This window comes from Camarhynchus parvulus, chromosome 10 (genome assembly GCF_901933205.1).
Source record: "Camarhynchus parvulus chromosome 10, STF_HiC, whole genome shotgun sequence".
NCBI classification, from domain to species: Eukaryota; Metazoa; Chordata; class Aves; order Passeriformes; family Thraupidae; genus Camarhynchus; species Camarhynchus parvulus.
This window is the reverse complement of record NC_044580.1, coordinates 17,292,408-17,317,519: the sequence shown is the minus strand read 5'-3', so window position 1 is coordinate 17,317,519 and position 25,112 is coordinate 17,292,408. Positions and strand designations below refer to the sequence as shown.

At 42.2% G+C, this 25,112-nt stretch overlaps 2 protein-coding genes across 7 annotated transcripts in view; one reads left to right on the top strand and one right to left on the bottom strand.

The window, feature by feature from the left end:
* ASB7 (ankyrin repeat and SOCS box containing 7) overlaps positions 1-9,540 on the bottom strand; it is a 29,852-nt gene extending 20,312 nt beyond the window's left edge. For 2 of the 5 annotated variants that reach the window (XR_004061048.1, XM_030955516.1), the window contains exons 1-3: positions 9,360-9,531; positions 3,835-3,933; positions 439-699 (exon numbers count right to left, since the gene is read on the bottom strand). Coding sequence is in view for 4 of the 5 variants with exons in the window: in XM_030955516.1 (XP_030811376.1) it covers positions 439-649 (211 nt within the window). In the remaining variant the exon portion in view is untranslated. Of the gene's footprint in view, positions 1-438; positions 700-3,834; positions 3,934-9,359 lie in introns of all 5 variants that reach the window. The other 3 variants (XM_030955518.1, XM_030955515.1, XM_030955517.1) reach the window with 3 other exon arrangements.
* A 967-nt stretch (positions 9,541-10,507) lies between these two features.
* LINS1 (lines homolog 1) lies at positions 10,508-21,703 on the top strand. 2 transcript variants are annotated; one of them, XM_030955313.1, is made up of 7 exons: positions 10,508-10,605; positions 14,375-14,906; positions 14,993-15,082; positions 15,939-16,080; positions 16,307-16,897; positions 19,212-19,392; positions 20,366-21,703. In XM_030955313.1, exons 2-7 carry the CDS (start codon positions 14,502-14,504, stop codon positions 21,264-21,266), a joined length of 2,310 nt encoding a protein of 769 aa, XP_030811173.1. In that variant the 5' UTR covers positions 10,508-10,605; positions 14,375-14,501; the 3' UTR covers positions 21,267-21,703. The 2 variants fall into 2 exon arrangements, with proteins under 2 accessions (XP_030811173.1, XP_030811172.1); XM_030955312.1 differs by having other exon boundaries at positions 10,566-10,601.
* Positions 21,704-25,112: the final 3,409 nt, after the last annotated feature.

Genomic DNA, 25,112 nt, shown 5'->3' with positions numbered 1-25,112 from the left:
AAAAACCATCAACAACTCGCAGCTGTAGCCCACCAAGCCAGGCGTGAGCCACAACATTTCCAATGCAAAAAAAAAACTAATAAAAGACTAAGTAAGCCAAACTACAACCCAAAAAAGAGACTTTTCTGAGATGAAAAAAGAGTTTTCATCTCTTTTAAAACAACAAGTTTTATTATTGAATTATTTAATAAACAATTTTTTCAATTTTCTCAAAAAAGTTTTTTTCCCAAACCAATTAAGAAAAAAACCAATTAAACCTACTTTTCTAAAAAAACACCCTTTAAAGGGTCTCTCCCAAATTTACTGTAAACAAAAAAAAAATATATGAGTATAAAGATTTTTCTCTGTGGGGAACTCCCAAATTTACCCTAAACCAAATTTACCCTGAAGCAAAACAAATACAGATGAGTATAAAGATTTTTCTCGCGGGGAACTCACCTCCATGTTCCAGAAAGACACGGACACATCTCTCCTTGCCCCTCGCTGCAGAGAAGTGAAGCAAGGTCCAGCCGTTGGCGTCGCGGCCGTTGGGGGAATATCCCTGCTCCAGCATCTTGCGCACGGTGTGAACATCGCCGGCGGCCACGGCAGCCTGGATCTGCAACTCTTCCTGCAGCTCAGGGTTCCTCCTGCAGTGGTGGTGTAACATCCTAGCTGAGTCTGGCCTTTACAGGAGCTTCATGAGCTCACACGAGTCACCTTCAGTCAATGGGAAGCAGGAATAAATTAGGATTGGGATCACAAATGGGGGATGTAGGAAAGAAAGCATCGCGTTCCGTTAATCCTAAGACTGCTCTCTGTATGCTGGGAAAAGTGATGTTACACAGAGGATAAACCCCAAATGATCTCACTCTTATTAGCAAAATCATAGTACATGGTGACATCACTGAACTGCAAAAGAAAAGGACACTTGCACATTATAAATAGTAAATGTTTTCTTCAGAAGTGACAGCATCAAACAGCAGCTCACAATTAAAGCAACCGAGCAATGAGCAAAATAAAAAAACCTCCAGAACTCACCATTCATTTCAAAATCACACTGTGGTTAATATCACTACCTCCAGAGACACTGGTTAAATGGATTATCCAAACTATGGAAGGGATGATCCAAACAGTTGCAGGGAACACCACTGCATTGCTACAGTGACTGAACTATGATACTCTTTCTTTTTCTAGAAATGCACCCCTTGTAAGCTTCAGTGAAAATATCTTACCAATAGAATCCTGTGACCTACTGCATATGAGTATTAGTAACACTAATGTTCAAACTGAAAACTTTAATTATCTTTTTTTCCTTTTTCACCCTTTTTTTTAATTAGAGCCTACTGTTTGTATTCTGGCTTGAGCACTTCTTAATTAGTACACACAGGCTGCAAAGAACTTCTACGTTCCAAAAATCAAATACAAGGATAATATTATATGAGAGCTGAAAATACATTTAAGTGCAGTTACCACAGTCCTGTCAAACACCATGAGAACATATATCAGAATAAGTCCATTTATAATTACCTTGATACAGTACATGAGAGCTGGGCCAAAAGGTTATCTAAAATAGCCACTGTAAAAGAGCCTAGAAAGAAGCACACCTTGGGTAAGAGAGAAATACTGTGTACTCCATGCCCTGCTTGAAAAGCACCACCTGCAGTTCTACTTGGGGGCAAGAAAATGGACAGGTATTTAGGGATTGTTCCCCAGTACACAAAGTTAAGTGACTGCATTTTCACATACATTGTGCATTATATCCCATAGTCCTAAAACAGAAAGGAATATCAGAAGAAAGAATAAAAGCAGGGTATGAGAAAGGTAATGCTGAGCAACAGGAGCCTCAGAAAATACTCAAACGTGGATGGATATCAACACAGACCTAGAAGATTAAAAACAGGAATGTATTTAAACTCCTGCAAAGTTAATCAACATTCAAGTACAAAGAAAAGTTCTACTAATGAAAATTAATTTCAAACAAAACTTAAAATTTACAGGATTTTTTTTGTTTATTAGGGTGTCAACACACAACATCACCTAAACCTTCTTTCAGGTATCAAAAAGACTTCCAGATCCTCATGATCCACAGGTCATTCAAAAGAAATTGCAATCACCTCCCCATATCCCACTGGACACTTGTTTTCCTGTGATGCAGGTATGCCCACAGACAAGTGAAAAGGAAAAGCATCAATCGCTGCCAACTTTGCAGACAAAGGCACAGTGTGTATTTGCTCTTCTACAACCTTCTCATGCCCATGGTATGGAAGTTATTTATCTGCTTTTTGGAGAGATATAAACTTATAATTAACAGGTGCTCCAGTGACCCCACTTACCCTGCAAATATGGAAATTACATACAGCAAATGCCTGTCTCTGACATTTATAAATGCTTCAGCTTACCATGTATGGCAACAATCACTACTTCAGCATAGGGTTATTAAAGAAGACTTTTTAGCTCCATATGTTATACATGGCTTAGAAACTGGATTTGTTTTGTTTTACAGTGTGAACTTCATTATCTGAGGCTGGGAGGAAAGGGGATTTACAAAGCAGCAACTGCCAACTCAATAGGTCAGCTTTTGCAGCATATTCCAAAAATCAAACTTGGTTAATCTGATGACAATGGAAGTATTTCTACGGACTCTAATAAGCTTTTGCTAAGCTCTTTTCTAAACTCCAATTAGCACTTCAGAACATGCTCACCTATAAGACAGGGAGCTTGACTTCACTCTGCATCACACCACTAACAGCACTGGTAATGAAATTCCAGCTGCAAGAGCAAGATCTTCTTTGGATTTGCAGGTGAAAACTGAAAGAATCTAACTGATGATGATGACTCATGCAAAACCCTTAAAAAATTGTAATTCAGACCATGTCTCTTTTAGCCCTAGTTTCTGAATACCTACAAAAACAAGACACGAAAACTTTTTTTTCAAACTGAGAATACCTGATCAAAACTTAATGTAAACAAAGTTTATGATGCCATTTTTACAGTCCTTTCTTGTAAAGGACCAATATTGCAAGCCCTCAAGTGATCCTGAAGATTAAGGTCAGGCCAGTTGCTCAAAATGCTACAGAAAGAGATGGGATGACTAAAGAGATGAAATGGGATTTCTCATTTGAAGGGCCAGCAGTATTCCTTCCCCCTGCAACTCTCTGTGAAGACAGTTGGTTGAGGAAAAGCAGAGCTCTCTCTCTCACACTTCTCAGCTGGTGGGTATATTTGTAATGCAGCATTATAAAAAATTGGCATTGGCTCCATATGTTGCATGTGACTAGCAGAGCTTATTCAAATGAGCTGGTACTAAAGTACATAAGTACTAAAACATACAAAGCAGAAGACAAAGTCAGGCAGCTCCTTTTATCACTTGCACAGTTTCTGTAAATATCCACTCTTCCATCTCACCCCTATAGCAAGCAATGAAATTCAAATGACAAGAATACTTAACCATAACATTAAAGGTTTCAGGATAGTTTTAGGTACACACCAGCTTTGAAAACATTTATACTTCTGCTCCATAGATCACTTAAAACTCCTGTTTGCAAAGCCCCATTTAAGACATCAATCTTTGGAGAAGAGAGGGAAGACTACTGGAAGTAGCCCTTTGGCATTTAATATTTAATGCTTTGCAACTGTAATCAATCTCTTTCAGAACTCAGCATGCATTTGGGTTGTTACATATTGGCTTTCTGCATGCAAGTAAAAAAACAAAAGGAAGCACAGGGGGGAAAAATATACCTATATATTCTTGGTTATAATGATTTTAGAGAGCCATGAAAATGGAGGACAGCAACAGTTACTTAATTGATTTTGCAAGTACAACAGGATAAACTCAATGTGGTCCTGAATTACCTTATAAGAGGTTGTTACTTTTTGATGGATGTCCCACTCTTCATTGTCTTCACTGCTCATAATCTTCTGTGCCCATGCGTGTCAAACAACCTGCTACCCCTTAAAAAAAATGGTATTTCTTGTTAGTTGTAAAGAATAAAAGCCAGAGGGTTACTCACTTTTACTTTGTTTGTGTGTGAGAAAGCTACATTTTCATGCAGCTATGTCAGAAAAGACCCAAAGTGTGTTTCCTATCATTATCAGAGTCCTCCAGAGGCTGGGGTGGGCAGAGTTTGCTTCTGCCACATGAGGAAAAGGCTACAGGGAATATTTTATGGAAGACATGAGAAATGAGGGATGTGCTTCCTCTCTGGAGTATACCTTGAAGAAATGGTCTACACCCTTCTCTAATAATTACATTTATCTGCCCCTCCTGTAGGGAACAAGAATGGATACAAAGGTTACAGCAGGTATTTCTGCCTCACTGCTCAACACCTCCCCGTGGGAGTCAGATGCCAGGAAAAACATACAGGATCCATTTAGTTCTCCCCAAACTACTTTTGCGGGTTTTTTATTTGTTTGTGGGTTTTTTTATTGTTATTTTTGTATGGGGTTTGTTTTGTTGTTTTTTTTTTTAATCTCCATCCCATCTCCGCTTCCCTAAGTAAAGAATAAAACCTGAGCCCACAGACCATTGAGCTGTGTCCTTCAGGTGGATTTGCAGAGCCACCAGCCTGTCTCCTGTCCTTCATGTGACAGTTCAAGCTGACACACGCTGCGTTTCACAAACAGGTAAAGCCACCTCCACAACACAAGAAAACCACCAGCTCAAAAATCTTCACCCTTTTCTTCATATAGAAAAACCAGCCTTTTAGAATCAAGGTTTACCAAAATCCAGTTACAACCCCTGTGCAGACTCCTCCTTCAGAGGAGCCCCTCCTTATCCCCCCTCTCACCTGCAGTTAATGGGATCAGTCCCAGACCATTCCTCCTGTACTCATCACTGTTATTTCACTAATTCTTTCTACACCTTTATCTGACCTTTCATTTCCCTTGGCTGCAAATTTTTAGTGAAAGGCCCCCTTATCTCATCTGAGCACTGCAATCATGTAATAAACAATAAAACCATTAAATACTTAATTGTACAGCTGATCACACAAACCCAACTGTGACTCGTTTCTTCTGCAAACGAGTTGCACCAGAGCAGTTCCCTGAACTGTGCAGCTCTCTTAAATTAAGTTGAAATTTCTGCCACTTAATGCAACACAAAATCATCCTTTCGCAATGATAGCTCAAAGAGGAGGATGAAAAAAAGCCCTTTTTATCCCTCTTATGCACATTTTCCAAGAGCTTTGCTTCCCAAGATAAAACATACAAGGTCTTCAGATATGCTTACAGCCCTGCACAAAACTGCACTGCCATGACCTAATTTGATCACATTTCTAGCCTTGTTTTTTTGCATAGATGATCAGTCGTTCACCTTTTTTTTTTTAATTTTTGCATGATTTTCACTTTAAAACCCACACATTTTTTATTAGCTGATGCAAATTAGAATTGCACTGACTTCACAGACTACAGACAAGGTAACAGATTGCTCCACTAAAAAAGTAACAAGCTTTTTCCCCCCAAAGGAAAATTAGCTGCATATGGCAAGAGTAAGATCTGCAACTTTAATAAAAATAAGTCATATTTAGTAAGAGTAAAGCTCCCTCACTCAATGACTTAACAAAGTTTGATTAAAACACTAATAATTATAGTAGAGGCAGCACTAAATAAAAATAATAAGACAAACATCCTCATTATCTATTGATAATGTCTCATGTTGTCAAAGAGATCTTAGACTTTGCCATATCAATGTGTCACTTCTTTAAAGTCACTGCAAACATCATGTGGAAAATTAATTCCAACATATGTATACACTTACTTTAAAGAAAATTAAAGGTTGGTACAAAAAGCAAGACCTCAAAATTTAGTATTTTGCTCATTCACACAGCCTGACAGAAAGAGCTGATCCCTAAACTCTGAGATTACACACCCAAGAGCAGAATAAGGACCATAAGTTACTGATGTCAGCCTAACTCTGTACAACAAGGGAAGTGTACCATTACACACGACATTTAGTATCTGGCATAGACCTCATCAGTGTAGGTCTGAGTTGCCTGTGGTTGAAGTATTCAGAGACATTTACATCAAATAAACAACAGAAAAAAGGAAAGCCCTGTGGAATAAGGATAATCACATCAGCCTTCATTAGTCTCACAACTCACTTCTCCTACCCATTTCAAAACTTGAACAAGCTAAATGTGTTCTCACTCACATGGCATTTTAAAAATGGTCACTATATTTTTGACAAACTAAACACAACCATCATTTCAGCTGTCACTCACGCTCCTATTCCAGGAGCTCTTCAGACAAGAGTAGGGCAAACAATTGTGTTGTCATTTGCATTCTCACATCACAATCGTGAAGTCTGCAAGTAACATGTGAAATATCACAATTTCACAGAGCCTTATAATTCCAAATACATTTTCTGTTGAAAGTTCCAAGCCACAGCCCAGACACCAAGCGAGGTATCCCTGTGGCTGGGATGAAAATCACCAAGCAACACATGGGAGCTGCTGGGCCTGAAAGCAATGAGTTAACACTGCATGAATCCAAAACATCACAGAGGAACTGCTGCTTCAAAGGGAAGAAGCCCTCACTCCTCACAAGGTGTCATTAAAAGTTACACATTTCTTGTGAGAGCTCCTGTAAGGCCAGCTCATAGCTCGGACATACAAAATTTAAAATAACCAAAAAAGTTAATTTACAAGTGCCCCACCAACTTAGGCGCTCCTAGAACTAGAGGTGGTGTTGTTACACACTAATAAGCAGCTGTTGTGTTGTTACATTCTGCAGGTGGGTGAAACTGAAGCACAGAGGTATCATTTTACTACAATTATCCATCTCACTGAGAGGTTGTGAGCTCTGACTTTGGGCCTGATGGAGAATCAGAGACATCACCCAGCTCAAGCAACTTCAGGTCTGCAAACCTGAGGGAAACTTCACCTTCAGCAAGCACAGCAATCACTCAGCATCCTCAGCACTCCCACCATAAACTGGCAACCTGAAGCACAAGCAGAGCCCTGAGAATAAAATCCTGCAATTCCTTCTGAAGGCAGGACCTCCATGCTGCTGCTGAAGCAAGGCCTTCCAGCTCCTTTTCCAGTAGAGAATGCTGCATCAGGTTCACACAGCCAGAACCTCCTCCCTCAAGATGTGCACTGACAAACTGCAGGGAGCTTGCGCTCTGCAGCATGCTTGGAGATCCTCATGTACCAAGCAAAAAATACCAATTCTCCTCCAACTTCCAGCAGTGCTATCACTTTAAGTTTTAAACAGCAAAAGTCAGATGGAAGCTTAGCCTTATGAGTAATTAATTTGTAGCAAGTGTTAATTGCTAAGATCTATGTATTTTCATGTGATTTACCACCATTAGAGCACCCAAACACCAACACTGCAAGGAATGACAGAAGCAGGAACCAATGGTGAGTTCAAACCACATTAAAGGAGTCACTTCAGCCCTAATTCTCACAGCACAGCTGATAAACCAACTGAGTGCTGCTTACACAGTTTGTCATTCAACAATCTCCAGAAATACATCTTATATATATTTCTATTTAATACAGGCTAAAAGAATCCAAGTGGAGAAAACTTGTTGAATGTCTTTAGTGGACAAAGCAAGATTTTCCCTGTGATAATATCATTCTGTAAGCATTGCTGGAACAAAACAAAACCATCCCTCAGACAGCACATTTCCTTTAAGGGTTGAGAATTCCCAATGAGGAAAAACAAACCCAAAATAAGCATATAGCCTGAAGACTAAAGCTTTCTCTAAGGGCTGCTATACTTGCAACATGCTGCATTTCTTCCAGGGATCAAGAGCAGGACTTCAGCATATCAGTGATCTCTGTGCCTTGTTTCAGCCATGTGCAAATTTCTGCCAGAAGTTAATTCCCTGATTCCTATGAACTCAATTCCAGTCTCTGCATCTGAATCAAACTTTGCTGCACTGGCATTTCACACTAGGAAGGAACTTCACAAATCAAATGAAAACTTAGGTCTCCTGTTGTGAATAAATCCCAAAGATCCCATGAATTGTTGGCACCACGAGGTGTTCTGTCAGAGCAGCAACAGCCCTGATGTGAGAGGCACCGGCTGGGTTGGGAAAAGGGAGTTAAAATAAACTAAATTCAGATGAAACAGCTGTGCAATAACTGCACTGGTAACTTTGTACTGATGCACATCTGCCTCACCTATTAGCAGGAAAATCCCTCCTGGAATCACACCGGCCATGTCCACATGTTCTGCCATTACTCCTGAGTTATCAAAATAACATGGAAAATTTCTTCCCTGCACTTCCAAAGCGTGCCTCAGGATTTGTTGCACTTGTGCTACAGAGGGATTTTCTATTCAATGTTTAACACAGAGCAACCACTTTTTGTCTTAATCTAAAGACATCTGTATAGGAAAAATGATCCAGCCTTGACCAAGGCTGCTGGCAACAAACACTGCTGTTTCTCCTGCAGGCTAATGCTCAAAAACAACTGATTGCCAACAATGAACAACGTTTTGGTACAGTCAGTGACATCTCTGAAAACACGACACAGACCACAGGGACCTCCAGGGAGGGCATCTTAGCCAAAGAACCAAGCTCACTTACATTTGAAACAGATTAAAATGGTTTCAAGACAGACCCTGCGTTAGAAGAAGGCGCAGAGTCTCCATCCTTTGGAGCACACTGACAGCAGGATGCAGAAAAAGTCTGACTGACATCATTCACCCCCCACTCTCTCTCCTAGGATCCAGTTCTTCATCTCACCACGTAGAACACGCAATTCTCCCTACGAACAGCTCTCCCCCTGAAACAGAACCTCCCTCCTACCAGCAGCACTGGTTTTCATGACTCCTTTCACTTTTTCCCCTTAAGCACCCAACAGCATCATCTTCTTATATGATCTCAGCCCAAAAAGTAAGTACTTGTAAGCAGACACCATCCAATTAAATTAATTTCAATTTTTGCAGCTCCGTTACAACACACACACAATAAAGTGACCCACACAGGAGTGAGGTATGACTAAAGCAATGTAATGCAGTTACCATGACCTAGCCCAATAAAGATTTTAGAATTGAAACAGAAACAGAAGCAGTGACGAACCCATAAATTTATGGAAAGACTTAAAGAAAAGATCCTTTTAACGACTTAGAACAAAGTATTTTTAAGTGACACCCCTGAGATAAAGACACAAAAACCCCATTAAGCAGCAATTCATAATCAAAACAACATTCGCAGAATAATTTTGGAAAATTATAAAGTGTTACGAGAGGAACTGTACTTTAAATGGGATTCAGAGCTTTCAAACGTTAAAAAAGGCCAACAGAAAGTAGGTTTTAAAAGAACAAAGAAATCTAATGCTACCTATTCAAATCCATAAAAACACAAGAGGCCCCAATCCCAGCCAAACCATGTGTCTAGGATGACTCTGAGAGTCTAAATGAATCATCACCTTTCTGGGGGTTTTTTGAGTGCTGTTTTCTCTCTTCTGTGTTATTTTGTTCTTTGGAGTCACTATTTTTAATTCTCCTTTAAGGCAGCTTAAACCTAAAAAAAAAAAAAAAGTAGAACTGAGCCACACAATGACATAAAAGAGAGAAATGAAGAACAGAATTGGTTAATACAAAAGCAATAGCTGGGCAAAATAGGAAGAGCCTTCACAAATTTGGAAGGAAAGGGGTTATTCATCAAAATCGGGATCTCTCCTGGAAAAGGAGGACACTCTCCCAGGATACTGAGGAGTTGAAGGGATAATAACGGCAGGACCACTGCCCTGTCAAGGCAGCTCCTCCAGGGAATGGAAGTAAAGATAAGTGCTAAAGAATGGGACAGGAAGTAACCCAGAAAGCTGAGCTGCTGGGAAACCAAACCTCTCCCTCGCAGGAGTTCACGCTCCAGGAGCCGTCAGCGGCGCACACACACACACACACACACACACACACACAAAAAGCCGGCCAAGCCCCGGCACACAGCCCCAGGGCCCGGCGGCCGCCGAGGCACCGGGGGCGCCGCCGGGGGCTGGGGACGGGGACCCCCCTCCTTGGGCAGCCCCGGGGGCGGCCCGGAGCCCGCCGGAGGAGCGGGCAGGGGCGGCGGGGGGCTGCGCAGCCCTTCCCGGAGGGAGCGGCGGCGGCTCCCCTCACGGCCCCGCACCCGCCGGAGGGGCTGCCCGGTGTGGGCGAGGAGAGGCCATGGGGTCGCGCCCCCCCCCCCGCGCCGCGAGGGACCCCGGGGCAGTCGGGGTTACCTGCGTGACCCGCGTGCCGGAGCGGGGCGGGCCGGGGGCCCCAGGCGCGGCCGCCCCCCGCGCTGGCGGCGGCGGCGGGCGGGGGTCGGGGGGCCGAGCCGAGCGGGGACACTTCGCTCCGGGCCGCCCCCTCGGCTCGCGGCGGGGTCGGCGGGCGGGGACTGACCCGCGCCGCGGCCAATCCGCGCCCGCCGCGCCGGCCCCGCCCCCGCCCGCGCGCCGCCGCCGCGCCGCCATTGGCCGCCGGGCTGACGGCGGGCCCGCCCCCGCCCGCGCGCCGCCGCCGCGCCCCATTGGCCACCGGGCTGACGGCGGCCCCGCCCCGCGGCTCCGCCCCGCTGCCGTAAAGCCGCGGAGGAGTGGGGGGGTTGGCTTTGCGACAGGGGGCGGTGGCGGCGGTTCCGGCGCTGTGACGGAGCGGAGTTTGGGCCTCGGGGTCCGCCGGGGGTGGGTGAGTGGCGAGAGTTGCCTGGCAGCGGCCGGCGGGCAGCAGGGCGGGGACGGGCCCGGGCGCTCCGCGGCTCGGGGTGACTAAGCGGGGCCGCGGGTGTGCGGGCCGGGGGAGCGAGAGGCGTGGCCTGGAGCGAAAGAGGCGGGTCCGCATCGGGAGGGGCGGGGCTGATGGGATATGGGCGTGGTTTGGTTCTACGGGGGCGGGGCCTTGGGGAGCGATGCGGTGGCGGGAGGGGCTGTGGGGAGTGCCCGCGGGGCGCTGAGGGGAGAGCTCGAGAGGGGCTGAGGGAGAAATGGGCTGGTGAAGGAAGGGTCGCCGGGTGGGTGCGGGGGCCGGGGGTCTCTGCGCTGTGCGGATGCCGGCCCGGGAAGCCGCGCTGGTGGAGGGCGGGAGGCCTCGGCCGCCCTCAGGCCGGGGCTCTGGGGGCTCTGGAGGAGCGGCCGCTCCGTGCTCGCTCTGTCACCCCGATGAGCGCCCAGCGCTGCCTGGGGCCGGTGAGGCGCTCGGCAGTTTTGCAGGCAAAGCTGAAGGCGCTCGGGCCGAAGCGTCCGGCGTGCTGAGGTGTCACAGTGAACAGGGATTGCACTGCTCAGCTTGTTTGCAAACTCTGGAAGGAAATGACACGAATTTAGAGGCGTTTACAGTATTTCACCACTGAGCAGAAGCGTATTCATTGCGAGATGAGCCTACGAAGTCATTGCGGGTACAAGGAGTCCAAAGTGTATTTTATTCCTTAAATGCTATGATCATTTCATTATAAGCAGATCCAGAGCCTTCAGGTTCATACTGAAAAGTCACAAACTGAGGTTTCATTTAGCTTTATCAGATTTAATTTTATAATGAAACTAGGATGGGGCTTTGGATAGTTTTTCTAGAAAAAAGGGCCTTTAAGGTCATCTCGTTCCATCCCCTGCCATGGCAGGGACACCTCCCGCTGTCCCTGGGTGCTCCAAGCCCTGTCCAGCCTGGCCTTGGGCACTCCCAGGATCCAGGGGCAGCCACAGCTGCGCTGGGCACCTGTGCCACGGCCTCACCCCCAGTGCAGGGAACAATTCCTTAGTTTGACTGAACTGACGTTGTTGATAGCACGTTTTCCTTTTTCTTACTTACACAAATGGCTTATATTGACACACAATAACTCCAGGATATAAGTGAAGAGGCATACGTTTCTTCCCTCATTCTGTTTGCAGCTCCACTTGACTTTGGTTTTGATTTTAAAGCATTATTAATGGTGAAACATACAAAACCCCTTTTTCTTGTTTGTTTCTTACTTTCTGTGTAGTTTTCCTTTCTGTCTTTATGTGTTCAGTCTCTATATAAGGTTTTTAGAACTGTTCCCTGTTGTTTACGCAGGAGTCTGGCTCTGTGAGGCGTTGCCTTAATTGGTTTTTAGCTGCTGTCGTGAGTAACTCAGATAAATAATACAAATAAGGGTTGGAGTTTGTCAGTGCTTTCCTTTGCTCTTCAGCTTTGAGCTTTTCACTCTCGTGCTGTGTCTGAAACAAATTTAGTCCTTGTCTGATATTTTCTCCCTCTTTGAAGTAAATGCCTTCAAAATAAGCCCCCTCACTTTTCATTTCCTTCAGCGACTTACGTTTGTGAACCGTTGTCGTGTGTGAGTGAGGCATATCTTAGAGATGCTTTTGTAAAGTTTGCGAATTAATGGTGGAACACAAATGTGTTCTGGGAGGATCCAGGAAGGCACAGCCAGCATCCTGTGGTGGAGGTGAAATCCCACAGTGGGTGTCCTGGAAAAGTTCTGACTCTCTTCTGCCTTAACCACCTTGCTGGATCGTGTGAATTTGTGCATGAGATCCCTTCATCTGCCACATAAGGTGATAATTCAAGCTGATCTCGAAAACAGGAGTAAATGTGCTGAGATGATTTTACTTTATTAGGTATTCATTTAGGAAGAAATAAAGCTTAAGGATGGGAACAATAGCTATATAAAATATTCAGAGTGATTTTTGAAGAAATTTTATGAGGTTTCAGGTAATAAATTTCCACCTCAAGTAGAATTCTGAAAAGATTCTGCAAATGAAGAGGGAATTTATTACCTGAAATACCAGATTTATTCTTAACATCCAGCAAAATGTGGAGTATGGGAAAGGATGGGGGAAGGGTTCTTGCATCTCTCAGGTGAGGAACATGCTGTAACATTTTGGAGTTTCCAGGTCAGCCCTTGCTGAATGCGTCTTTAAAAATACCACACCAGAGGGAATTGTAGATTACTCCTGCAGGCAACTTCATGCTCTCAAATTTTAGTTTCTTTTCTGAAGGAAATGTTTCCTGATGGTGGGAGAAGTGATGAGTCAGGATAGCACATCTTGGGCTACCTCTAATCCTTTGTGCCTTTGGGAAGCCATTTTGTCAATCCATGCTTCAGTTGCAATGCAAAAATCAGGTTGTAAAAATGAAGGTGTAATTTTCAATGTTTGATGTTGTTTTTAAAACTTGTCAAGATTATAAGCTAGAACAGAAATGCCTCATATACTGACTTACAATTTCATTGTTGTCTAATATTCTGCTAAAAATAAGTAGTAATTTAAAATATTTGGTCTGATGACAAGTGCAGGTAAAGCTGATACATGGATGGGAAGATCTTTAGAATTTCCTACAGGTTGGAAGACTGAACTGTTTTCTTCCTTTGGTAAGAAAGAGGAAATGCAGTATTTAAGTGAAAGCCAACTACAGGTGGATGGCTGCAGGATTCTGCCTGGAATTCTGCTGGGTTGATTATGCCAGACTAAAAATGGGGATCCAAAAAGTATGCAAAGTATGAAAATTCCTATTATCAACTTTAATTCCACTCCTAACTTCACCATAGATAGAGGTAATGAGTTTGTTGGTTTTAATTAAATAGGTCTGGCTAGAGAGCATGTTAAAACAGCTCTAAGAAGATAAATATTACAGATGAGCATCACTCTTAATGTAGGTGAAAAAGAAATCCTGATATTTTTAAGAATTTGTTGGTTTGGTTTTTTCCTGACAAGATGGAGTATCTGTCTGACCATTTACTGGACAGAAAATTGTGAGGGCTTAGGTGATGCAGAGATTTGAATTCTTAGTAGCTCTTAATTCTAAGCTGTAGCAAATCTTCCAGTGCTGTGATTGAAAGGTATCTTCTACTGACACGGGGATAAACTTTTTTTTTTAACCCTTCCTGAATATGTTTAAATGTTGTTATTAGTTCTTTATAAATCTTACACTCAGATTTTACGTTATTCTTTAATTTTCAGCTCCTTAGTGGCTGTGCCCTTGTGGTCAGCCCACCTTGAGCCTGTGTGCAGCAGAAGTCAAGACTTGTCCTTCCTTGGCCTCCATTTTTTTTTTGAGAGCTGTTTCCAGTTCCAGCCTCAGTGGAGCAATGAACATTGCCAGTTCAGAGGAAAATTTACAGCTGAAATTTGATGCCTGTTTTTGGAGGCATCTGTCACAAAGGAGTTTAGGTTCTAGTAGTTTTAGCAATATAGAGAAGGATTTAATCCAAGTTCTCATATCTTTAGAAGTAGCCCCTAATAACAATCATCTTTGGGTTTGTTAATTCCAGCAAATGAACTTTGGTGTTGGTAATATAATACTGGAGCTGTGAACTTCTTCCCAGCATGGTAATTCTTCATTTTAATGTCTCACTGAGACAGTTTTGTGCAGCTGAATTTGCATTTTTAAAACAAGTTTAATAATGGTAGCATGAACTCTAAAAATGTGTTGTTCCTTTCTATTTTCCAGTTGCTTGCAAAGTAACAGCAGAATGGTTTATTTATAGGTAACTTAGAAGCGAAATACCCAGTGGTGCTTCTCTTTCTCTTACTGGATGAAAGTGACCTGGAAGCTGATTTGCAGTGAGCATCAGTGAAGCCACAGGATTTTGTGGAATATTGCATGATCTCATCATGAAGATCTCTCTCCTGCAGCAGATGTATAAGGATGTCCTGGCAGGCATTCCCCTAGCAAGGGAAAGCCATCATTATTCCTCTCTAATTAATCTGTGTGTTGAGCAGCCACCAGAAGGAGATGGATCCTGTCATCAGCAGCATCTGCCATCTACTGCTGGTGGCACTGGGAGCCATCAGGACACTGATATGTCAGATGTTGTCCCTGCAACAGATGATTTATCCAAGAGCTTTGCAAACATGAGCTCCTCGTTCTGCCCACGGGAGGTGACGCTGCTCCAGCTCACCTTGATCAAAATGATGGTGGCCAAAGCAGAGTCCCAGGAGATTGAACTCCACATGAGACAGAAGTACTGTGAAATCTTTGTTCTTCTTCTGAAGGAGGCAAAAATTGACTCAAAATTGGTAACTTCTGAAAGATATTTTGAGGAAAGGAGGAAAAATAAATAGGGATATGCCTTAGATGTTTTTCCTTTTTTACCTGTCTCCAGATTGACCTGCTGGGTTCTGATGATCGGCTGTTATGTCACATGGCCTCACAAAGTTTGGCATCTCTTGTGTATTTCCAGCTGAAGGAAGAGGTGAGTGTGGCATCACTTCACAGCTCAAAAAATGGCTTAGTGAACCTGTGCCTGCAGGTTGTTCCATTTGACTCTACAGCCAAGTTTTTCTAGTGTTTGTGTTTTCTGAGAAACTTTGTCAATGGTGTTAGGAGGAGCCTGGAGTGTGGAAGGCAAGGAGATCTGATGTGTAACAGAAGTGTGGAGTGTCTTTATATATAAAAATCTGGAATTTTATGAAACTCATTTAAGGTAAAATGGGTGTAGATGACAAGAATCTCTTTAAGGTTGCAATACAGATATTAAAAAAGCCATGATCTAGACTATCAGTATTTTTACAGTTCCTTGGTATCTGTTGGGTGATGCAGTAGATAAAACTAAATAATAACCTCTTGGAAGTTAATAAAATGCTTTGGTGTATGCTCTTGTTTGAATAACCCAATTACTTGAGTTTTTTTTTTAATTTGCTGTATATTTAGTGAATATGTATTGCAGTCTCCATAGTAGCATCCTGAACACAGATTTATTTTGTAATTATGTTTGTAATATTTCTCGCCAAGTTGTCTGGGAATTATCAATTCAGGTCTGGTCTGTCTGCAGAATTATCTGATTTTGGGTAGGTCACATGACATTAGGAGGTTTGGTTTTCCCTTTTTGGAACGTACAGATAATTTCTATTGCATGCATATGTTGCTTCATGTTTGTAATTAAAGACCTAATTAATGGGCCAGCACAGACATTGTTTCTACCTGTGTTTTGTCTGTGCCTACATTTCAACCTTTTTAATATACAATTTGAAATCATTGTATTATGATTTCATGTAATTTGCATAACAACTGAGAGCATACGTGATTGAGTTTGGAATTCTTTTCCTTAGGACGCTGTGAATGTGCCGTGGCTGAGCTTTAGCCTGGCCGCGCTGCTGGGATTCCCCAGGAAGGCGCGGGTGGCCGATTGCCTGTGGACTCTGGCAGCGATTCTCAAGGAGACGCTGAAGGACGCGCCCGTAGCCCGAGCAGGTACCGGCGGGGCCGCCAGGAGGAGCAGCTCGCCCGGAATTCCTCGGGAATAGTTCGGCTCCAGGACACCCCTACCCTTCCTTATACAGGGGGTGACGAAGTGCTGTTCAAATGTAGTGGTTTGAACATATTTATAGTCTGAAAGTAGTCACAACACCGATTCATTTCTTATTTACTGATTTATCTGTTACACCGCAGGTCAATAATGTGCCTCTTGTTGCCATAGGTGCTCTGAAGAAGCTGTTGGCTCCTCTTGATGCAGTGCTTGAAGGATTTTACAATGCCATCCTGCTCCATCATTTTGACAGTCACCACTACACCTCACCTTATTCTGAAGCTACAAACAATCTGATCAGTTTTACAGATCTGCTTGAAGCACTTTTGGTTTCCAGAATTGAACTGGAATTACCTCTCAGGTGCCAGAGAATTTTATTTTTGAAAGTTTCTTATGTCCTCAACGTTATTAGCTCATCGATTCCTTATGTGATCAAGAAGAAATTCATTTTGCTCCTTAAAAAATGTGTCCTTTACAAGTCTAGAGAAGATGCTAAAAGTGGATCACTGTTCTTACAAGCCCCATCTTTGTGTGAGGATATGCTTGCACTGAGTAATGTGGTTCTGCAGGTTGTGAATTTGACTTGGCTTAATCAGATCCCACTCAGTGGGAAGTCCAGCTACTTTGGAAGCAGTGAAACTGCTCCTGGACATGATTCTCAAGGTGCTTCTGACCAAACTGTTCTCAGAGCCTTAAGTCTGCTTGTGCTTAAAGCACTGGAATTCAAGATTCAAAACTCTGCAACAGAAGCAGAAATCAAAGGTAACAGTCCATTTAAATCTTGTCCATTAAGCAGCAGTTTTAAAGCTTTCAGATTTTGTAGTCACAGCTCATTAAGACTGTAAATAGATTTCAGCTGAATTAGTGGTGGTGGGAGGGAGGAAGTAAAAGACCCACCCAAGAAACTGCTCTTGCTGTGTCCTGCCTAATTAGTTGTCTCCTTGCATTTTATCAAATCCTTAACCCTGCAATATGTTGGGCTTGAAACAGCTGCATTTGGGATTGAAATTTTTACCTGTTAAGAACATTAAGCCAGCTTGAGAACACCAGGCTCTTCTTCAGCTGGACAAGAAGAGTCCATAGCACAAGCATCTACTCTATTCAGGGTGGGAAAGGAGCTGCAGGTAACACTCTTTTCTAAGGTGGAGGTAGAACTTTAGGCACCATTATGCATTTCTTTTATTGAAGGTACAAGGCATTACTGTCAGCCAAGTAATGTAACGAGGCAACACCAGCTGGGGTATAGAAAGGTAAATGAAAATAAGGAATCTCCAAAGTAAGGCACAGGGAAATTGTGGGACACAGAATCACAGAATGGCTTGGGTTAGAAGGGGCCTTAAAAATAATCCAGTTCCAACCCCTGCCATGGCAAGGACACTTTCCATTAGATCAGCTTGCTCCAGGCCCTGTCCAACCTGGCCTGGACATTTCAGGAATGGGGCAGCCACAGCTTCTCTGGGCTCTGTGCCAGGTCCTCACCAGCCTCTCAAAGAATTTCTTCCTAGTATCCAATCTAACCCTGCCCTCTGGCAGTGGGAAGCCATCCCCCCTTGTCCTCTCCTTCCAGGCTCTTGTACAAAGTCCTTCTCCAGCTCTTTTAGAGCACCTTTAGGCCTTGGAAGGGGCTGTAAGGTCTCCCTGGAGCCTTCTATTCTCCAGGTGAGCACCCCCAGCTCTCCCAGCCTGGCCCCAGAGCATCTCTGTGGCCTCCTCTGGACTGGCTCCAGCAGCTCCACATCCTCCTTATGTAAATGGTTGTGTTCTTCACCCTGGCTGACATGTCTGGCCCTTCCAATTACCAGATCTGAGCGTTTCTCCCACAGCTGCTGCCTTGGCTGGTTGGTTGCAGTGAGGGGCTGGGCTGGGCAGGAGAAGGGTAGAGCTGCTGCTGTGCCAGGGCTGGGCTGGGGCAGGAATAATAAATATATTTACTGATCATGTGGCCAAAAGTAATTTCTGTTTCTTTTTAAACAAGGTGAAATTTTACAGCACTTTAAATACATTGAGGCATTTTAGTAGACGTTCTAGACATAAATATTATTTTACTTTTTATATTTCTATACTAGGTAGCAAGCCTAAAATCAATTTTTAATTCATCCATGTGAAAGAGCTACAGCTTCCTTAAGACAGCTTGTGAAACGTTTTCCAGATTTTTGGAAGATGTTATATTTGTGATGTCTGTTGCATTCTTAAAGATTTTTAAGTACTTGTAAAGAATATTTTACTGGTGATCCACTTTCTGAAAAATGCATGGAGACTGAGATTGTGTAAGAGCAAGTGAAAAGAAAAAATGTAGGCTATATCCATTTTAGATATCTCTATGAAAATTCTTTCTCAAAAAAACACATTCTCCTTTTTTTTCCAGATTCATGACATAAAAATGAGTTTTTTAATTAGATTCAAACACCCCAACTGTCAAGAGGAATTTCAATCTGAAAAGAATGGTACTTCCTTATTTTAGTGAAATTACAGGAAGTGTTTAAAACAAGCACCTAAATGCTTTAATATGCTAATTTCCCTTCCGGGAAGCTGCTTGATCTTCTTGTCATTAACATGGATTAGAGTGGCTTAACTTTAATTAATTTCAATTTTGAGAATCATTTCCAGGTTTATAGGGAAGAGTTTCAGTCTGAAGGGTAACTATTAATAACAAAGATAATTTGATGCTCCTGTTATTTGCTGGGAGGAAAAACAAGTCTTAAAGTCGCGTAGTGATGCAGTAAATCAAATTGATTTCAATGTTGCAGGAAAATTTTCTGTTTTCTAAACATAGAGTGTGTGCTGTGTTACATCAAAAACTGCTCTGTAGTATCTCATTAGTATTGAAAGTGTAAGTTTTTTGACTTAAGGGAAAGAGTCCCTGTCTAATGAATACAAAGTGATTTTTATGAGTAAGCTACTGCACTAAAACGGCAAGAACTAATCTATAAAATTTGATGCTGTGATAAATCAGTTGAGCTAAGGAAAGAACTGCATTCATGAACTGTTACGCGCTGTTAATTTAAAAAATAAAGAGTGTGTGTTGTTTGGCAATAAAAATGTATAGCAAAGTTCATGGTTAATTTTTTTTTTCCAGGAGACTTTGAAAGCTCCATGTCCCAGCTGCTGATGTTCTGGAGGAGTCATGGAAATCCTTCCCCACAGTCTCACCCAGTGGGGCATCAGTGTGAATGGCTCTCCTTGGTTTTCATGGAGCAAGATGATGACATGTGGGAAGCTGCTAAAGCTTTATTGCTCATCTATTTAAAACTTGATAGGTCAGTGTACCTTTTTATTTCTGAGAGAACTGTGAAGAATTGTACTTCAGTGAGGTTACTGTGACGTTCCCATTGGTTGCTTTTGTTGGCAGGAAAATTATTTTTTAATAATTTAAACCCCCCCAAACCTCAGGATGATGTAATAATATGTGGTGTAAGAGCTGATAATTTAAGTATTTTTTGGATGGAGATGGGAGTTGTGAAAGTTTCCTACTAAATAATTTATCATATCCTGTAATTCAGGATAATTGGCTTCATGTCTAAAACTGTGGTTACAGATAAAAAGCAAGATTGCTTGCTTACAACGCTGAAGGTTTGACAAGAATGGGATATTAGAATTAAACTTCAATAATTCAGGTACTTCTGGCTGAGTTTATAAGGATTGGCCCTATGGGAATTCCAGCTACTTGATAAAAATGGTTCTTGCTAACAACTGAAAAGTGTTCTTCATGGATTTGTCCTGGATGTACAATGCTTCATTGTTGTTGAAATTACCATACAAGATATTATGCTGATTTATACAAGGCTCTCAAGCTTCAAGTGGGAAGATAATGCAAGTAATACCTTAGACACACGCAATTCTTAGACACTTAACTACAAGTAGGCTCCTCTTCCAGTGTGTGTAACATTCTGAAAGTTAGCCTGAATTCAGGTTAACAAAAATATTCAAATAGGATTGTTTCATATTTATATTAAAGTAGAGTTGATGTGTTGTAAGTACCTTTGTTTACTGCAGAAGGTTTCCTAAGGAGTGCCCTTTAAGGCCTGCTTTAAGTGCTTTGGCTTCCTGAGCTGTCCAATCTCCTGGTCCCAGCTGCCTTCATTCTTTCTCACTTTGATACAAAAACTTCTCTTTTCGTTCTTACTTTTTCACAAAATTTAAAAAAAGAGCAAGAATCCATCTCCTGGATGTTACTGCTTAAAAAAAAAAAAAGTAAACGTCCACTGAATTATTTCCTGGCTTACTTTTCAGGTTACGGTGTGGTGCTGCTGATAACCTAAGCCACAAAGAGGAGGAATCCTGGCAGTTCCTTGTACATGCAGGTGGATATAACCCACACTGTATATTTTTATTCTTTCTGGAAAAGATTGCATTTGATTCCACAGTACTTCTAGATTTTCTGATTTCGTCAGAAACTTGCTTTCTGGAGTACTTTGTCAGGTACTTGAAGCTTCTTGGGAAGGCGTGGCATCAGTTTATAGATGTCTGTAACCATTTCGATACCAGGCACAGCACTTTGGGCCCAGTTTGTTCTGTCAAGCCACTCCACCGAGACAAGCAGAGCTGCGTGACTGGGGAGAGTTTGCAAAATGCTGTTTGTGCAGTAGAACCACAGACTGCGATGACTTTGGCTGCTGCTCACAATTGCCCGGTGTTTACAGCACGGCAGGGTGATAATGAGGCTGCAGCGTGGAACCTGTCTGACTCACTGACCGGCACTGATAGCGCGTCCCTGCTCGGTTCTCTTCAAAGCCTGGTTAATTATGACAGCTCAGAGGACTTGGAGGTGGAATCAGATGGAAACGAGTGTTTGGTAAACACAAAGCAATTGCCTTCAAACAATGAGGGTCAGGTGAGGAGTAGGGAAACAGGTTGTAGCTGCAGAGATGATGACTGGAATCCACGCACCTCTGAAGTGTCGCCTCTGAAACCGAAGGGATCTCCTACCTCATCCTGTTGGACTCGTATGGCATCTCCAGATAACATTGCTCCCCTAAGACTAATGCTTTACAAATCAACAAAGTGTCTGGAAGAGCTGCAGGAGGCTATTTCTAGGTTGCAGAGAAGAAATCTTTTCCCATATAATCCATCTGCGTTGTTGAAACTGCTGATCCAGGTTGAGAAGATGAGTAAATCCATGAATCCACAATAATCCAAAGTGTTCTTGTGGGTTTTTCTAAACAAGTTCACCAGGGAATATTTCCATGAGATTAATGACTTGTTGCCTCATGCCTCTTGCGCTAGTCAGTGCATTTAACCTCCAGCAGGGTGAACGTGGATTGATTGGAGCCCTAAAATCTGGGATTGGATCCAGTGATATGATCCATGACCTGAGGGTCCTAAACTCAGTCATGGTGTGTATGTCAATGTGCAGTATATAAAGATTAGTTGTTGGATATTCAACTTTTTGTAATAAATAACTCATGTGAAAGTATTTTAAAAATATATGCTATTTAAAGTATTGTCAATTATACTTAATGTCATTCTATTTTTAGTTCATTGCCAGATTAGTAGTGGTTCATGGACTCAGAGCAAAGTTAATGCAACACTTGACTGCTTAGAAGTTGGGCCAAATAAAATAATATGGCTGGGGACAGTTTACTGTTCATCCTGTGTGTTCTGCATTGGTGCATTGCTCAAAGTGGACCTTCAGATGTCTATATTCTTTTAATTAATAGAAAAAGTAGATGTGACATTGAAGCATATATTGTCTATGGAAAATTTTAGTTGAGCGTTATATCTTTAACTAGGATTAGGTGATGCAGAAGTGTCATTTCAACAGATTTTTTTGCATCCATCATGCATTTCCTATAAATATAGGATGTATATTTAATAAATCAGAAAGAGAATTAGAAAGTAAGTGACTCCAGTGCAGTGAGAAGGATATTGAAGATGTTAAATTATTATACTTATATCTTTTGTTAGATGTGATTTGAATAACCAGAAGAGTGAGTGTCTGAGAGTTTGCCTGGGGGAGTGAGTTCAGAGCAGGATCCAAGGCAGTTGCTCTTAGCAGGAAAGCACCTGATGCTGCTTCATTTGACCTGCAGCTTGTAATGATGTGCCAAGGGTTAGGCACTGGGAAAGTACTGACAACAGGAGCACTGGGAAAACCTCAGACCTCTTCAGAACTGTGGGAAGCAGCTTTCCTGTTAGGATCTGCTCTTGAAGGTAAGTGCTCTGTTCTGACTGAGAACAAGTAAGTGCTCTCTTCCCTTTGAATAGAAATTTAGTGTTAAATTTAAATAGAGACTGAGCTGAGATGAGCAGTCTCTGGAGAAGGTTGCTGACCTTCAAATCTCTGTGGCCGTCTTCTAGATTAGTCTGTAGCCCTGACTGGTGAATCAATGCAACTGGGAGAGGAAGAAAACTGGATGTAGTTTATGGGATCCTTTAGCTGGCAGTTCCAGTGCTCCTGGAATTGTATGAATTCGCAGACAGGGAGTTTTGGACATCAGTCTTACCCCTCCAGGATGACAGCAGTATTTTAGGTAGGAAGGAGTGATCCTCTTCACTGGCATGAGAAACTCTGGGTGTTTGCTGTACTATGGTTTCTTCCTGACATCAAGACAGCTGTTGTTCAGAGGGGTGGGTGGGAATGTGAAGGAATGGAAACCTTTCCATTCATGCCTGCAGTTGCTGTAGTTAAGAGCTAACCCTGGAGTTGTCCAGGGCAGCAACATGCCTGGCTTCTCTTTGTTTGAGCCCAGTTGTGCTGTAGCTGCTGAGTTGCTCATTTCTGTCAGGACTAAAATCCCTCTGGGCGTGTTCAGAGCTGCAGCTCCAGACAACTTGGGAACTTTTCAGCTCAAACACAGGAAGTGCCATGAGCAAGGTGGTTGAGCAAGAGTTTCTCAAGTTCACAATTTTCAAAGTAGGTAGGTGCTTATATTTCAGTGAAATCCTTTCCACTATCCTCACTCCTTTTCTAATCTAGGCTTTGCTGACTAGTTTATTTTAATTGAGTAATTCTGTTTACACTGTACATAAGATTCAGTGTAAAATATTGTTCAGCATTTCTTGATCTACACTTTGCCAGTTGGAAGTATCTAAATTGCAGCAATATCTCTGACACTGATAGGATAAGCTGAGTGGGAAAGGTAGAATGGTGTGATAATTTTGGATAAGTCCTAGGGTTATTTGTCAGTGACTACTACAACTATATAAGCTTTTATAAAGAGTTTAGACATGTCAGGACAGTGTGTAGAATGTAGCAAGAAGTGTAGGTGTCCTGATTTTTTTAAATACAACAAATCTTGTTGCAGTCCAATTGTATTTAATTCTTACAGGCTTGAGGCTGATTGTGTGCCCACCTGGTTATTAGAAATATTAGAAGTTATGTTTCCCTTCTCAGAAAGCCATTGTTTTAATTTTTAGAATGTTTTAGTTGTAAAAGTGGGTAAACATAGTTTGTATCTGGCAACTAGATACCTTAATGTGTTGATATTTTACCATTTATGAACTGAGATGGAGTTAAATTGATGAGCGTCGGGGTTTTCTTATTGCACACAAATTGAGGGTGAACCATGAAGGTGGATTGGACCTCTTTGGCTGTATTGAGAAAACCAACCACAAAAAAACCACCTTGCTAAAGGATTTGTGTTTTAATCAATTGGTGAGTGTAGAAAGTGGTTTAGTTAGGTTTTTCCTATGATATAAAGTTTTTAGGCACAGCTGTTCTTTCATGTCCTAGAACAAATTAATTTTAATTCAGCTGCAGAACCTGTTACCAATGTTAAGTTAGAACTTGGGAAGTGGGTCAATGTGCCTTACCTTTGGGTATTGACAGCTGTCAATTTTTCTTGTATTATTTCAAAGCGAGACAGAACAATCAGGTGACCTGTGTGGACACAGTTTTCTCTCTGAGGACTCTTCCTGAAACGTTCAGTTTGCCACTAATGCAGTTGTTTGGTGGAGTTTACCTTCAACATCAATAGAATCAGTTAAGCTTTAATGAGGTAAGCAGTTAGCACTAGAAGTTGCTTACAGGATGTGCTTTTTAAAAAAAGCATTTTTTAACTTTTTAACTGAATGTTTGTAGAGCTTGATTGAAGCTTCAACTGAGTGCAGGTGGTTCCACAATTGTGGCTCTTCAAACTGGATTTTCTCCAATATTTTTATGGCTGCTTTTCATTCTGCTTTTAAGACTCGTAGTACAGGTTTTAATCCTGTAGTGCAAGAATAAAAACCAACCTTGGGAACCTCTATACCTGCAGTAGCCTTGTAAAGCTGGGAATAGGGAGCCTTGGTTGTTCCCTGGTTTATCACTGTAGGATAAGCTTTGTTTGTACTTCTTCCAGAGTCAGTCTGGGATGGTTTCTGAAGTCAGTATCAGAGATTTATCACAGTGTCAGTAGGAGTGAATATATTGTGGTCATAACAATGTTACTTCAGTGTGTTTTCCCTTAGAGTTATCCTAATGAGTTTGTAAATTCTTGCTGTATTTTGTTCAACCCTTCTGGGCTGCCTGGTTCACTCTAGAACTTTGTTGGAAGCCAACAGTGTGTCAGAATGGATGGCAGCAGTCTTTTACTGTCCCTGCCCCCACAGCAGGAATGGGCCAGGACTTCATTGAGAAACATCTCAGGGAGTTAAGCTTTTCTAAGTCATTATCTTCTTAACTGTTGTGTAAATATTTATTGCTGATAGCTGACAGAGATGCCCTTTAATGCACCTGCTGGCTTGGTGCTGGCTTACATCATGAATGGAAGGAATAAAATATATTTTATGGTAAAAATTTTCACGGAGAATTACAATATCCTTAGTTATTTCTGACTCCTACTATCCCTGTACTGCAAAACATGAGTTTTGCCAGTTGTCAGTGTCCTTTTAGGGAGGAGATTTGGAAAAAATGTGAATTGTTGGAAAAAATAGCACACACAACCTCAACAATGAGCACTGCTGCATGTTGGCTTCCTTAAAGTTTGTAGGGAAGGTTTGCAGGCCCATATTCTGCAGTTGTCAGGAATTGTAGCTGCTAATTGGAGTTGTCCAAGTA